The 14,600-nt window shown below is 38.3% G+C and overlaps 1 protein-coding gene across 7 annotated transcripts in view; it reads left to right on the top strand.

The window, feature by feature from the left end:
- The window catches only part of KIF1B (kinesin family member 1B), a 95,528-nt gene that overhangs the window by 31,168 nt on the left and 49,760 nt on the right, over positions 1–14,600 (top strand). For 3 of the 7 annotated variants that reach the window (XM_054222223.1, XM_054222224.1, XM_054222228.1), the window contains exons 10-19: positions 1,178–1,253; positions 1,533–1,611; positions 2,132–2,274; positions 3,441–3,482; positions 5,893–6,104; positions 7,156–7,235; positions 8,566–8,641; positions 11,738–11,817; positions 13,244–13,350; positions 13,835–13,918. In XM_054222223.1, the coding sequence (XP_054078198.1) occupies positions 1,178–1,253; positions 1,533–1,611; positions 2,132–2,274; positions 3,441–3,482; positions 5,893–6,104; positions 7,156–7,235; positions 8,566–8,641; positions 11,738–11,817; positions 13,244–13,350; positions 13,835–13,918 (979 nt within the window). The remainder of the gene's footprint in view (positions 1–1,177; positions 1,254–1,532; positions 1,612–2,131; positions 2,275–3,440; positions 3,483–5,892; positions 6,105–7,155; positions 7,236–8,565; positions 8,642–11,737; positions 11,818–13,243; positions 13,351–13,834; positions 13,919–14,600) is intronic. The other 4 variants (XM_054222226.1, XM_054222229.1, XM_054222230.1 and 1 more) reach the window with 2 other exon arrangements.

Genomic DNA, 14,600 nt, shown 5'->3' with positions numbered 1-14,600 from the left:
TTACCTCATATGAAGGATCGTAGATGATAGTCAATTCCAGTTTTCAACTTTAGCATCTGGTGCCTACCTGCCCATCGTACTTTTACTTGTCCATTGTAAGGTTACTCACCTTTGGCAAGGGACAACAGAACTATTGCAAGACTAACATTCACATTTTAAGCACCTTTTGAGTTTTAAGAGGAGTTTATCACAAATTATAATCAGGCATTCTACTGCAAAGCCATATCCTGTGTTAAATGTGTGGAATTAAACTTTTGGCATCTCTTGAAGTAAGATGTTTGCCTACTATTTGTTTAAGTAATGGATGACAAGAGATTCACATTCCGTTATAGAGCTTTAGTGGTTAATCATTATTTCTTTTAGACCAAGTAAAGCAGCTAGGGAAAGCCTTTACAATAAAATGTGGAGGGAAGTCTGCCAAAGGTGCAGAGAAGGCCCTCTTCTCTTGTGTGGAGGATCTACATTTGTCACTCCAATTTTGGGACAAAGTACCTGCACACATGGGCACCTGTTTTGTGGCTTTGTTCTTTGGTTTGAGTAGTGTTTATGAAGTTTTTGTCTTTTTTTTTTTTTTAACCAAAATAAAACCACAAAAAAAATCCAAACCAACTCCTTTCTACTTACACTTCTAATTTCAATGTCCAAATACTTTAATCTTTTCTGACCCCACGTTTCCTAATAACTGCTTACAGAAACATGGGAAGATTGGGTAGTTGTCCTTTCACTTGTGCACCTGCATCTCTGTAGCTGTGCAATCTCCTGTAATAGACTTTTGACTGCTCTAAAAAGCCATAACGTTTTTACCAAAGGAAAAGCGAATCTTCCCCTGAATGAGTAAACCTTACAGCTTAAATTCTCTTGGAATGGTGTTAAAACACAGAAATTAAATGTCAGGAAGATATTCCTCATACACAGAAAAACCTTTCTGATGGTAGTGCATCAGGGGAATTCCCTGAACCGCTTATCTTTATCTGTTTAGATGTCTGAATATATTGCATGTTATCGGATATCAAACTCAGTAATTACTTGTGCAACTGAGGATGGACCACTCTTCTGTTTAGATAGCATATGGGTATGCTGTCATGGTTCTTTTAATAGTTATACTATGATTTTTGTGTCTTAAATATTAATTTTCCATTCGGTGTCTATTTTTCAGTATTGTGTTCTTTCTTTGTAGAGTAAAAAAAAGAAGAAGACAGACTTTATACCGTACAGGGATTCTGTACTAACGTGGCTTCTTCGAGAAAATCTAGGTATGGCTGATTGATTCTTGCTGAGTTTTCTGACTGATTTTAACTCACTCAAATTTGTATTGAGTATGAAATTAAATATTTTTAGTAGTCAGATCTGAGTCATGCAGTTCCACCTTTTGTTTAAGTTACAATTCTCTTTCCTATTATTTTTGTATGTTCCTTAGTAATGTAGAATATGGTTGAATTCTATAATTTATTGAAAATACTGATATTTAGTAGGTAACTATTGCCTAGATTGTGCACTGTAGTTTCATCTAAAATCTTGCCTGTTTGTTATAGGTGGTAACTCCAGAACTGCAATGGTTGCTGCTTTGAGTCCGGCAGACATAAACTATGATGAAACTTTGAGCACTTTAAGGTACTTTCTTTTTATCGGAAATGGATATGGGTAGCTGTTAGCTCTCATGGCCACTTTCTGTCCTTCATACCTTTGGGTTATTGTACTTCGAGAAAATCTGTGGAGAAGAAGACTCTATATTGGCAAGAACTCAATTACCCTGAAAGAGGAAGACCAATCTATTGTATGTGAATAGGGAGCTAGGGATTTACTGCCCACTCCTAACTTGAAGAAACAAACTCCTCTTCTTGTGTTTGTTTGTTCTTCTCCAGTGTGGTCCCTAAAATTGAGCATATTAGTCAAGCTGAGACTTCAAAGCACTGAATAAAGAAAAAAACCATGTTGTCTGTTGTACGTATTAATCCATCTTGAATAGGACTTGTCTTTTTTTGCAGCAGTATCTTGTATTAAATGTGAATTCAAATGCACGATTGAATATAATCCAGCGTTCTCTTCTGACATACAGCTGCAAGCTAAATGTCTCCTATATTGCTGCATTCCTGTTTCATTGTAAGGTTTCATTGTTTTGGTCTGGTTCCAGATATGCTGATCGTGCAAAACAGATTAAATGCAATGCTGTTATCAATGAGGATCCCAATGCCAAGCTGGTGCGTGAGCTGAAGGAGGAGGTGACAAGGCTTAAGGATCTCCTGCGTGCCCAAGGGCTGGGAGATATTATTGACAGTAAGTGGATTAAACAGACCTTACCGTCTTGAGGTTGGTCTCTCTTGCGGAGGAGGGAGAGCTGGGCCTGTGAGAGAATGGAATTTAAAACACAGAAGTTAAATGTAGGTGCTGATATTAATTTTGAACGTGGTTTCAGAAGTGGTAACCTCTTCTGTCTTTAAGCAACCCATCCTAGGATTGTCTGTAGCATTGACAGGTCACCTTCAAACTCTCAAGGAAGAACACGGAGACTGAGTTTCCCATTACTGTAGAAATGATTTTGTGAAATAGAATTACACGTTCAGGAGTTGCCCTGGTGAGTTATGGAGGGCTTTTTGTCTGGCTGCCAATAAAAAGAGGAGAACTGAAATATAGAAACTTAATTTCATACTGAGAAAGAAAGCATTTTTTTATTCCTCCTTAAAGGGTTTAGGTTATTAGTTGATACCTGGCTTCAGTGCCATCCTTGCTGAGAAAAGAAAACGATGGCTAATTCTTGTTAGACAATGCCCTGAGTGACAAACCATTTGTCATCTCAAAATAACTAGCTATGAAACAGCTGCTTGTGAATAAATAATGAATTCTTCTGGGGCGAGATTTTGAGTTAGGTTGGCAGAGCAGTATTGTCCTGATTTGCTTTGCCAACAGCCTCTTAAAGCACCAGAACACACTTGTGCCTGAGTTATTTCCTTGTCCTCATTCCAAACAAGGCAAATAAACTACAATTTTAGCTGCTACGTTCTTCTATAATATGAACAGTGATTTTAATTTCTAGTGATGTAGATGCCCATAAAAACACAAAATGTATTCCAGTGGATTAAAACATTCTTTGACCTAAAAAAAAAAGTGAATGTTGCATCAGTTTCTGATTTGTCAGAGCTTATTTGTCGGTGAAGCAGAAGTCCTGACTTAGTCACAGGCTGCTTAAAGACGTGTAACGTGTATTTAGCTTTTGTTTGCTTGTTTTCAAGAGAATGGGGCCAGAAGACAATGAAATGCAGGTGTTTTCATGCTTGGTACAGTCTGTGGTTTTTTTGATTCTAAGTCAAAACTGAAAAAAAGGGGTTACTGAAAATTGTGTTTTGTTGTTTTTAAACATGAAGTAGTGTTCTCTTCCCTTCCTGTGTCAGTGGTGAACCTTCAATTTTGATCCTTCTTGTATTTTCCCTCCTGCTTCCTTTCAGTTGATCCAATGGGAGATGAATACTCTGGAAGTGGAGGCAAATGTGTGTATTGTGTGGTTCTCTTTTTAACCTGCTTTCTCTGGGTCAGCTTTTAACTGAGCTTTGCATGCCAGCATTTCTCACAGGGAAATCCCAGACAGAACACTCACTGTGGAATGCGATGCAGTTTTGTGGAAACTAGCTTAACTAGCATTTCTTAGATTGAGTCCACAGTCAAAAAAAAAAAAAAAAGAAGTGCAAAGTTTAAAACGTAACATGTCATCTGTTCATTGCTTGCTTTCTGACAGAATATAGAAGGGAGAGTGGTAATTCTTTAGTCTCATGACAGCCAGCAGTTTAGATTTGAAATAGAAAATCTTTTTCTCGAATCTTTCTCAAGTTACTCAGTTGAAACAGCTTCTGCTCACCTACCTTCCTGGCTTTTTAACATCTCTTCCACCTAGAAGTATTTGTTTTAAATGTGTCAATTGTTTAACTCAGGATGAAATGTTATCAGTTCCTCCTGGAGACTTAGATTTATTTATTTTGTATAGTCTCTTTTTTAAAAAAAAAAAAAAAGTTAGACATCTTATACTGATGAAGGTCTCTTATTTGAGCTCAGGTACTTGGTTGCAGATGATTAACTTAATAGGGTTAAAAACAGTCAGCAAAACAGCATTTTATTTCTGTTCTACTTTTTGCTTCTATGAAAGGGAAATATGTAGTCCATTGCAAGAGAAATGTATTCTGTGTAAATTTTGGGTTGGTACACTTTTTAAACTCTTTCAGTCAGTCTTCTTCACCCCCACTCAAACAATATCACCTGGAAGAGATCTGTCTGAAATTTCCTAAGACTAAAGCTACTGGTGGTGTAAAGACTCATCCTGGCCTTGTCTGACGTTCTGATGCTGCTTCCAGCGTGTGCATATGTCATCTGTGTGAAAGCTGCAGGCTCCAGGAGACGCGTGCATGATGTTGAGGGTTTGGTTCTCTGTGATTACAGCAACCGTGAAAGCTATTGCAAGTGCCACTTCCTTTATCTTCAGGAGCGCATGTGTCTATTGGCCTTTCGAGACTTCATCCTCCCTGCTCTGCCATGCCTGCTTTCCTCATCCCGACGGCATTCCCTTGCCTTAACCAGCTTTTCTCCTATTAAACTCCCACCCCTGCTTCCCAGATTTGCAGATGGTGGTTTTCAAACTGACTTGATGCAAACATCGGTTTCATGAGGCTGAAACAGCAGGTTGAATGTGGAGTGAACTAGGGCATAAGGCTGACAATAGCAGGATTGTTCAGGGTAAGAGTAGAGGAGATGTAGGAGGACATGGAAATTTATGCAATGTCTGGGTGAGGATCTCATTTTCGTAAGCGTGAAGCCCTTGTTTATAACTTGGAAGGCCTGATTTGACCTGTGTCGTTCCTAAGGATACTTATTTTAGAGGATTTGTTTTTGAAATAGAATTTAAAACTATCAAAATTATGAAAACTGCGCTATTTAGTTGTCTGGTACTCCATGTTAGAAGATGTTTTTGGTGTGATTATTCTGAGCGTATGGTTTACAAACATATGTGAGAAGCTAAGTTAGATTAAAATAAATTGCCTTTGGATATTTATTCTTAAATCATTCATTCACCTTTGCCTTGTTTTCTGTCTTTCAAGGAGGCATCCTTCAGGTTTTCAGGCTACAAAAGCTGCCTCTTTACATTTTGGGTAGTTTTTTTAGGCCTTCCTTATCTAAATTAAGACCAAAAAGCTTTAAAGCGCTTTCTGAAGTATGAGAGCCTTATCAGGTAGTTCACTGAGCAGGTATCTTAGATTTCAATTTTTCAGATAAGGAGGATCAAGAAGTAACGTAATGATGTTGTTATGAACTTGTGTTCTCTCCTCCCCGTCATCACCTGACGGGTGATTTACATACTCTCCTGGGAGAACTCAAGGAGGGGTAGTTCTTTGTCCTTGTGGTCTGGGTCACAGCAGAACCACTGCTGGGATAAAGATTTACATAATCATCATTTTAGATTAAAGAAGTCTGGAAGAGAATGCTGTGCTGAGTTTAAGAGCTTGGTGTCTATTCAGACTTCAGCCCAAAATGTCACTCATTTCATGAGGAACTGAATCTGCTCCTGGTCTGAGCTCTGTGGTGCTCAGTTTAGTGTTCAGTTAAGAATAGGATAGTTTATTTTTTGGCAAGTGTGTAGTTTATTTTTTTCAAGCTTTTTTGATCAAAATGGCTTATGATGCAGTCCTTACTAATAATCCTCAGGGTCTGAACTGAGTTATCGTTATGTTATGGATATTAAAGATTTGTTTCAGAACTACCATCTAAAAATTACAAAACTTGTCTTGTTGCTGCTTAAATGCTTTCCTCTTACACTGGTATTTCCTTCCTTTCCTTTTTCCTCTTCCTTCCCTCTTCCTACTTTCCTTTTTCCCGTCTTTCTGCCTTCCCTCTGTCTGTGTGTCTCTCTCCCAGATTTGAAAGATTTTCAGAACAATAAGCATAGATACTTGCTAGCCTCCGAGAATCAACGTCCTGGCAATTTTTCCACAGCCTCCATGGGGTCCCTCACTGCATCTCCATCCTCCTGCTCTCTCAGTAGTCAGGTGGGCTTAACATCTGTGTCCAGTATACAGGAAAGAATCATGTCAACACCTGGAGGAGAAGAGGCAATTGAACGCTTGAAGGTAGGTATCGCTGTAGATTAAAGAGGCTGTTATTTTGGTCCTTCCCAAGGCTAAATAGCAGCGAACCTGGGAGAACTTCCCTTCATAAATATATCCAGTCTGCTACTGTTTCACCTTAAAAAGGGCACTGTGGGCTAGAATCTGGGTTCATGCACAGCCTTTCCTGTTAGGATTACTTAGGTTTAATTGTAGCCTGAAGCTACAACTAAATTATAAACTAAAATCTCGATTCTTGTTTACGGGTCCTCTGGTGCAGTGGTAATTATGGAAAATTTGATCATAAGTATAGACTTCAGGAGGCCTGGTCAGCACTAGGGTGGACAAAGTCTGACTAGCAAATGCACTCAGCTTTCAGAAAACCAAATTACCCCAAAGTTGAAAAAAGGAGGAAGAATAATCCTGCCACTGTTGTATTCGCCCAGCCCCCACAGATTAAAATGTGAAGCACACAGAATAGCATGCTTTATCCAGACAATAGCGGCCTTGTCCCAATTCTGCATAGAATTGAACCGCATCAAAAGTGCATTACAGTGAAGTATTTCTTAATTTTTATGAAATCCCCCCCCCCAATCTCCATGGGTGGATGAGTGGGGAGAGCTGGCTGTGTTGAATCTATGCTTCGTTCTCATGTCTTGTCCATGAGAGGCTGCCACAGGGACTGGAATGGGCTGGAACACACACTGCATATCCCTTTCCTATTGGAAACCTGCTGTTGCCATGGAAATAACAGTGTGGTCTCTGCAGTTCCTTGGCATCCACTTACTGAATGATGTCTGTAAATCAGATTAAAAAAAAAATAAAATTAGGTGGTTCAAATTCAAGTTTGACTGTGGTTAGATATGAAGCCATCTTTTCTTCTCAGCTTGCCTTCAGGGCTATTTACCCTTTTAAAAATTAAGGAAGACAACTTAGAGTTTTGAAATGCTGAGAGTACTGTTTATATCCAAAACTAACTTGAGGTCTAGAGCTGAGCACAAACTTTAATTGCTTTGTGTATTATGTAAAGAACTTTGAGAAGAATTGTAAAACAGCTTCTGGGATTTTCACACAGGAATCTGAGAAGATCATTGCGGAGCTGAATGAAACATGGGAAGAGAAGCTGAGGAAAACTGAGGCCATTAGGATGGAAAGGTCAGGAATTGGAAGTGCTGTAGATGTGGATGGTATCTCGAAAATGGTGAAGTGTGGAAAATAGAGAATGTTACTCTGTTCAAAAGCAATGGAACAGCAGAATAGTGCTTAGTGATAGTTCTGCTGACCTTTGTGTTATATGTAACAGTAGGGGCAATGCTGAGAGAAAGCCATGTTCTTTCCGATGTTTCCTACAATTAAAGCATTTACTACTCTAAATGAGGTAATGTCCTAAGTTGCTGTGAAGCAGCGTGGAGTCCTGGTCTCTTTCTTCCCCCTTCCACCATTCTCTTAAATTCCAAAAATTTTGGCCCTACAGTCAAGCAGCAAAGATTAAGGTTTTGGTACTGAAATATCTAAAATTATGAAACAGCTCCAGCTTTCCAGCTTTGGTTGGAATTGTGTCTTAGAGCCACAAGACAGATGCTTAATAATTGTCGGAAATTTGGGTACAACAAAACAGGGCGTTACTTATTAGAATATTAAAAGCTTGCAAAATATGTAAGGGGAACTGAACATCTTTGCCTGGAACAGTGTGACTGAGCAGTCCATAAGGAAGAGGACTGTCAGGCTAACAGGTGATTTGAAACAAATAAGAAGTTCTCACAATACACAGGTAAGCTGTGGAAGTCTTTACCGCATCATGTTGATGATGCTAGGAGCTGAATTTAAAAAAAAAAAAAAAAAAGACAAAATCTCAAAAAACAGCTAAAACACTTTGGATAGATGTTCAAAAGAAATGCCACCATTAATTCTGGAAATTTCTTAGAAAGAAATTTGGGGAAAATACCACAGTTTTTGCCATGTTCTTATTCTTCTGTGTTGATGCCGCTGTTGTGCTTTGTCAAAGCCAAGAATACTGTGTTACATGAACAACTTCACCCAATACAATCCTTTTTATTTCTTAAGAAGGAGAGAGTACTTTCTGTATTAACCAGTTAAGTCTCTGTAAATTAATTAATAGTGGTAGCTCCTTTTGCATAAATTAAATATTTGAATTTAGAACAGACTTTAACCTTCCTTAAGGAAGCAATGAATGTAACATCCTAAAGTGTACTTATCTTGTGAGACGTTATTGCACTAAAATGCTGTTAAATCTCTGTAAAATTTTTGCTGTTGTCATTCTGCAGGCCTGTAAAGTCTAGAACTAAAGTGAGACTTTAGAAACTTGCCCTGTTGTGATATGAAGTGGTGACAGTCCTGGCTGTATCCATCTGTCTGTGGATAGGCTGGTTGAAAGTCTTGGAAGTATTTCATTGCATGGCTTTCATTTGACCTTATTTGTCTAAGAAACATAAAACATGGTAAATGTCTTGCTTTTCTCTCTCAGGGAGGCGTTATTGGCAGAAATGGGAGTTGCCATTCGGGAAGATGGAGGAACACTGGGAGTCTTCTCACCTAAAAAGGTAAAGTAACAGATAACTATTGCATCATGTCTCCAAAAGGCTGATCAGTCTCAGAGGAGAGGGTGATGAGGGAGCTACTCGCACAAGGGTTTGTATTCATGTAAGATACAGAAGAACGCAAGTGAGGTTTGGACACTTAGTAAGTTCCTTTTACAATATCTTTTTGGAAATAGCTATAGTGTTAGAATCTATCAAAACACTCTACATCTAAGGATTATTTTGCCCATAATAATGAAGTTGGACATTGCTCCTCATACAAGTGATGCAACGTAATACTTAAGCCTTTTAGGGAGCTATGGAAAGAATTGTGGTAGCTTCCATTGGTTGTGAAAATAGGGAAGCATGCACTAGCCTGACACGATGATGAAATGGGAGCAGCATGAAAAGTTCATGGGAGACTTCTGATACCAAAAATGGTTGAACGTTTTTTGTACCTTCCTTTAGAAGAATTTGTGCTGCAAGTAGAAGTGTTTGCAGCTCCTTGCATACCTGCTGATTCGGGAGCAACTCAGAAATGCTGCCTCTTAGATTGTTCTTACCATTTTCTGCAGTAGCTGTGTGTGACCTTCATGTAGTCTACCTAATCTTCTTTGAGATACCCAGAGGAGTTTGAAGTCTTGTTTAGGTGCTCTTCCTTGAATTTGTTTGTTAATCCTTTTTTTCCTTGGAAAGAGGGATTGTGATCTAATGAGCCACTGAACACAGGGAATGCAGGGGAATACTTCTTTCAGTACATGTCAATAGTTCTATTTTTCTGAAATTTGAAAGCAGCAGAACTATGCAGGAAAAGAGCATAAATCAGCGCTATAGATATAAAATGATGAAGTTAGTAAAGAAGTTATCTATGCAGTTAAAGCAGAATTATTGAGGAAGTACAGGGAAAAGAATGTACTTTCTTGTATCTTGGTAATCTTTGGACAGAGCACGGGGTAATATTTTAGCCTGAAACTTGCATGTGGAAGTGAGTAACAAACTCGATCTAAGGTTAAATGGGAACCTACCTAGAGGCATTGTACAGAAATATAGGACAGCAGAGTTGGTTAAAATGTTTAATCCTTCGCTTAAAGTAGTGTTAGACTTTTATATTTGGAGTAGGTAGAACTCTGGTTTGCTTTTGGTATCTTTTGGTACCCCGGAAGTGCTCAAGGTTTGTAAAGACGCTGATTTGTTGAGTGTTCTTTACATTTCTTTCTCTTATGTTATGGATCCTCATCTTTTAGATTTTCCCTCAAAGGCCCTCAGCTCTTTTTGATGACTCTTTTGGTGCATTTTCAGCTGATCAGGTTTGTGTATAAATGCCATCTGGATCAAGTAGTTGCTTTGGTAATAGATAGTATTTATTTTTCGCATGTAGGATTTATTAGGAGAAGTAGAAGTCCTGACCTAGTCCTGTCTGCTTCTGTTCCTTGGTATCCTTGCACTTCAGTTTTATTAGTTCTCCTTCTAATAATTGTGGCTGCTGTTGTGGAAATTTAGATGTAGATAGCAAACGTGAAGTTTTTTGATAAAGGCTTTACACTTCTGAGGTACCAGTATATATCTAATCATATATTACTAGGACAGCACTGTGTTTGTACCAGCTGAGCTGTAAATTGAACTCTTTAAGGTAAATTTTGCCCACTTCATGAATTAAAAGGTATCACATTGTGCAATCATTGCTGTTTCTACCAGTTTTGCCTTGGATGGCAGGAAAGTTTTTGAAATGGATTGTGGAAATTTAACTGCTCATGCTCTTGTCAAAGATGGGAGCAGGGAAAATCCTTCAGCTCATGCTTGAGGAAAGCTCAGTTTTGCTAGCAGCATCTTTCAAGTTGTTGAGCTTTTTCTTAAAAAGCTCTCTGTTGCCTGTGAAAGACCCAGTCAGACTTTGATTTAGTGTAGTCAACGAACTCAGGTGCTAAAACATGTATGTATAGGGAACAGCATTATTTTCAAAGTGTCCAAATGGTACAAGTCATAGTGGTGTTACAGCATTTGACTGTCTGGGATTTGGTTTCTCTCCGGTTTTCTCTTGATTTAGGAGCTTTATACAGCTCCAAATGTTGATTTGAATGCAGTGAATAACGATGATGGCATGGGACATCTTCAGCTGCGGTTTTAGGTGGCCCCTGTATTTTTAGGGGTGAAAAAAGTGTCTTGTTTTTTCCCCCTTTCTGTCTTTATAGTCTTCCCCTAGGCAATTGACAATCAGACTTCTTCATTCAAAGACAACTTTCATTGTGAATATCCAGTAATTTTTGAGCTTCTGTAAACTGAGTGCTGCTAACATCTCTCCTAAGTAAACTTTTTTGCAGCTAGAATAAGTTGATGGAAGCAGTGTTCCCAAGGAATCTTAGCCAAATTTATTTCCTTTTGCTAAATCTATTCTATTTGACGGTAACGAAGGGACAAGTGGCTTATTAACAGTCTTATTTCTCTTTTATCATCTTTATTCTTTAATTCTGTTTAACCATTTTTGCCTTTTCTTTTGTGCTTGTGCTTACTGCTATCTCACTGGCTAGATTTTCACACCAAGGCCTTGTGACTTGTTTGCTGATTCCAATGGGGTTTTTTCACCAAAGAAGGTTGGTTTAGTAACTGTAGTGGATTTAAATTTAGAAGAACTTTAGATGAAGAGCTTTCTAGCTGTTTGTATTGGAGAATGTTGGTAGTTTTAGCTTTTTAGATTTTTTTTTTTTGTGTTAACAGACTTTGACAAATGAGTAGCTGACCTGTATTGCCCAAGAAAAGCCAAAGTTGATTCCACATCAGTTTCAAAATTTTTACTGAAGCAACCTTTTCTGCTGTTGGACTTCCCGTATCAAAGTTTACAGAGACTTTGCAACAAATCTTTTTTTTTTTTTTTTTGCCAGCTGAAACCCTTATTCCCTCTATTGATTGATATTTCAGATAACTAAGCAATCTGAGCTGTATTTCTGCTGTTACTTTGTGATGACTTTCAGTACTGCAAGAGGTTATGTTTGGAAAAATGCATTATGGAATAACCTCGATATACATAGCAACACTGCTGGATTAATATACATCTTCCATGGCTGTGCGAAGAAGCCCGAAAGTAGGTCCTCAGTTCTTAATTAGTTTTTCTTTTTGTTCTTTCAGACTCCTCATCTTGTAAACCTTAATGAAGATCCACTCATGTCTGAATGTCTGCTTTACTACATCAAAGATGGTATTACTAGGTGAGGATTGGTGCTAAAACGCTCTGAAGTCTGCTTCTTTGCTTGCTTAAATCCCCATGCTGGAGTCACTGTGAGTTTAAATAATAATTGTGACTTGAGCTATCCAACTTGCAGGTACAAATGAAGCATGAGATTGCTGTAGGTGGAAAAAAGTGCAGAAATGCATATTTTTTTTTAAAGTTGATTTTGTGCTTTAAAAGTAACATGCAGTCACTTGGCTCTATAAGAAGTTTGTTCCTACACCTGGACAGTAAAAGAAAGCATGATATCCCTTCTAAGAGACAGGAAAACAAAAGTAATAAAACTTACTGAAAATGCCTTTGAGATTTTGATGGGTGGAGGATTGAAAACCATAGTGCTTGATAAAAGCAACTGGAATATGGATGAGTGTTCACTTGATTATGTAAATAAACTGTTGTCCATGCGTCTGCACAATTAATGTATTCTGCATTCACATAGATGAGATGAAATTTAATTGCCAGATTTGGAATTTAAAATGTATTTTATTCCAAAACTTATCAAGACATCTGGTAGAAGAGAGGTATTTTTTTTTTTCCTTTGGAGCACTAAGCTGTGTTTGGTTGCTTAGTTTGTATATTCCTGGGGAATAAATGCAGAAAAGTACACAAACAGGTGCTGTTGTATGGTACTACTCTGATAGGCATTGCACCTACTGAAAACAGTATCAAACTTGTCGAAAATTCAGCACAGAATAATGAATAGAATAGTTTTGGGCTTAAGAAATAATTATAAGTTTTGAGCCTAGCTAGCTGACATCAGAAATGCGTAGAGTAATAAGTAAAGCAAGAAGTTCACAAACCGTAGGATTGAAAATTAAGTTGTCTGTATCTAGAATTGCTCAAATATTTGATTTTGGAATGGACATAAATCTTCATGCTCCAGGGATACAGCCAACCTCTCTCTGTCTGGAAGCTGGATGAAACTGCTTGTGGCATCAAATTATTCAGCAAGAGTCTCCTGAGTAATTTTTGCTCCATTGTTAAAGTGCAGATGGTGATTATTAGAAGGGATGATCACTGTATGCCAGCTGAAGCACACCACTGGAAGTTCCTGTCGCTTTTGGTTTTTTTTCCTTCTGCGTCCCTTTGCTAAAGGGAGAAGGGGGTACAGAAGAGGGAAGGAATCACATTAAACCCAGAGGCATTTAACATTTCAATTCTCTCTTTAAATTGCATGTTTTAAGAGAAAGAAAACTTCTCTTTTTCTTTTGTCAAGCTATTATTCTCCAATTCATGGTAAATCTGGTAAGTTCTCCACAACACAGAGTTAAGCGCTAGTTCAAACCTTTAAACTTGAAGGATAGTCTTCATAGTTTAGACTTTTTTCCTGGATATTTCTGGGCTGTCCTACACAGAGTTGTAGAAATTCTCTGATTTGCTCTTGAAATATCTTCTGTTGAACTCAGGGTTGGCCAAGCTGATGCTGAGCGAAGGCAAGACATTGTATTGAGTGGGGCTCATATCAAAGAAGAACATTGTATCTTTCGAAGTGAGAGGAACAACAATGGTGAAGGTAAAAAAACCTAATTTCCTAGCAAAGCATTGCTGAATCTTTCACTCCTCACTTGATAGGTGCCCAGGGAATACTGATACTTGAAAATTTCTCTTACCTCAAGAAAACCACCAGCTTTGACTCACTGTTTACTTGAGTCTTAGGGGAAGAAAATAAAATTTGTAAGTGATAATAGCTTCAAATTACAGGCTGCAGTCAGTGTAAGAGTTAAGTTCTAATGCTGGTTAACTATAAACATGAAAAAGGCAAACGGAAAAAGTAATAATTTCCAATATTGCAATATGTGGAGATGTCAGTAGCATTGATTTTTCTCATGGGGCTTTATTTATTTTAACCAGCATGGCATCAAGGAGTGATTCATTGTACCTTGTTTTGGTGTTAGTAGGAATATAGGCAGAAAGTGAGAGGCCTCTAGGGTTCGCACACTTCTGTTTGTAGATGGTGCTCTCTAAAGTCTCATTCATCAATGTTGTTTTCTTCGTAGTTATTGTTACTTTGGAGCCTTGTGAACGATCAGAAACCTATGTTAATGGCAAGAGGGTTGTGCATCCTGTGCAGCTGCGCTCAGGTAAGAAGCGTTGGAATGGATCTTTTTGTAGACTCTCCATCTAAGCATTGTCCATATGTGACACTTACATCCTATTAAGAGAATGCTGGGTGCTGTTAAAGGACAGCAGTGTTACCTTTTTGGAGCGTAGCTTTTAAACAGAAGTTGGTACCATTTTTCTCTTGGCAGCAGTTAATTTTGTTTCGTTCTTTGCTGCATTAGCTGTAAGTGTACTTAAATATTCACTGCCACGCAGTGGCTTTCCTTTTGCTTACCCTGATATTATTCAAATACATTCTTGCCCAAGCCTATTGCCCTTGGCAGTCTCAGTGAGACAGAGCAGACAGACTGCCAGTTGCTGATGGAAAATTCCCAGTTTCCTGGCAAAGCCAAGATATGACCCTCTGCAGGAGTACAACAGCTTCTCTTTGCTCTCATTAGATTTCCCACTCAGTCCCCTACATTCCTTTAGAAAGACATGTGGGGGAAGAATTAGGAGGGAGTGACTTCCCTAAATTAGGGTTTTTAACCTGTCTCTATCAAGCTATGATGCTTTCTCTATCCCTCCTGTATTCTTTTACTGGTTAAAAAAACACAAGCAAACGAACAAAAAAAAAACTCACCCCTGAATTATTTGCAGCAAGTGATAAGTGAGTATTTTGATGGAACCGAGGTACTGACTTCAGCGCGAGTCTGGACAATG

Source organism: Rissa tridactyla, chromosome 16 (assembly GCF_028500815.1).
Source record: "Rissa tridactyla isolate bRisTri1 chromosome 16, bRisTri1.patW.cur.20221130, whole genome shotgun sequence".
NCBI lineage: Eukaryota > Metazoa > Chordata > Aves > Charadriiformes > Laridae > Rissa > Rissa tridactyla.
This window is presented reverse-complemented; position numbering and strand designations above follow the sequence as displayed.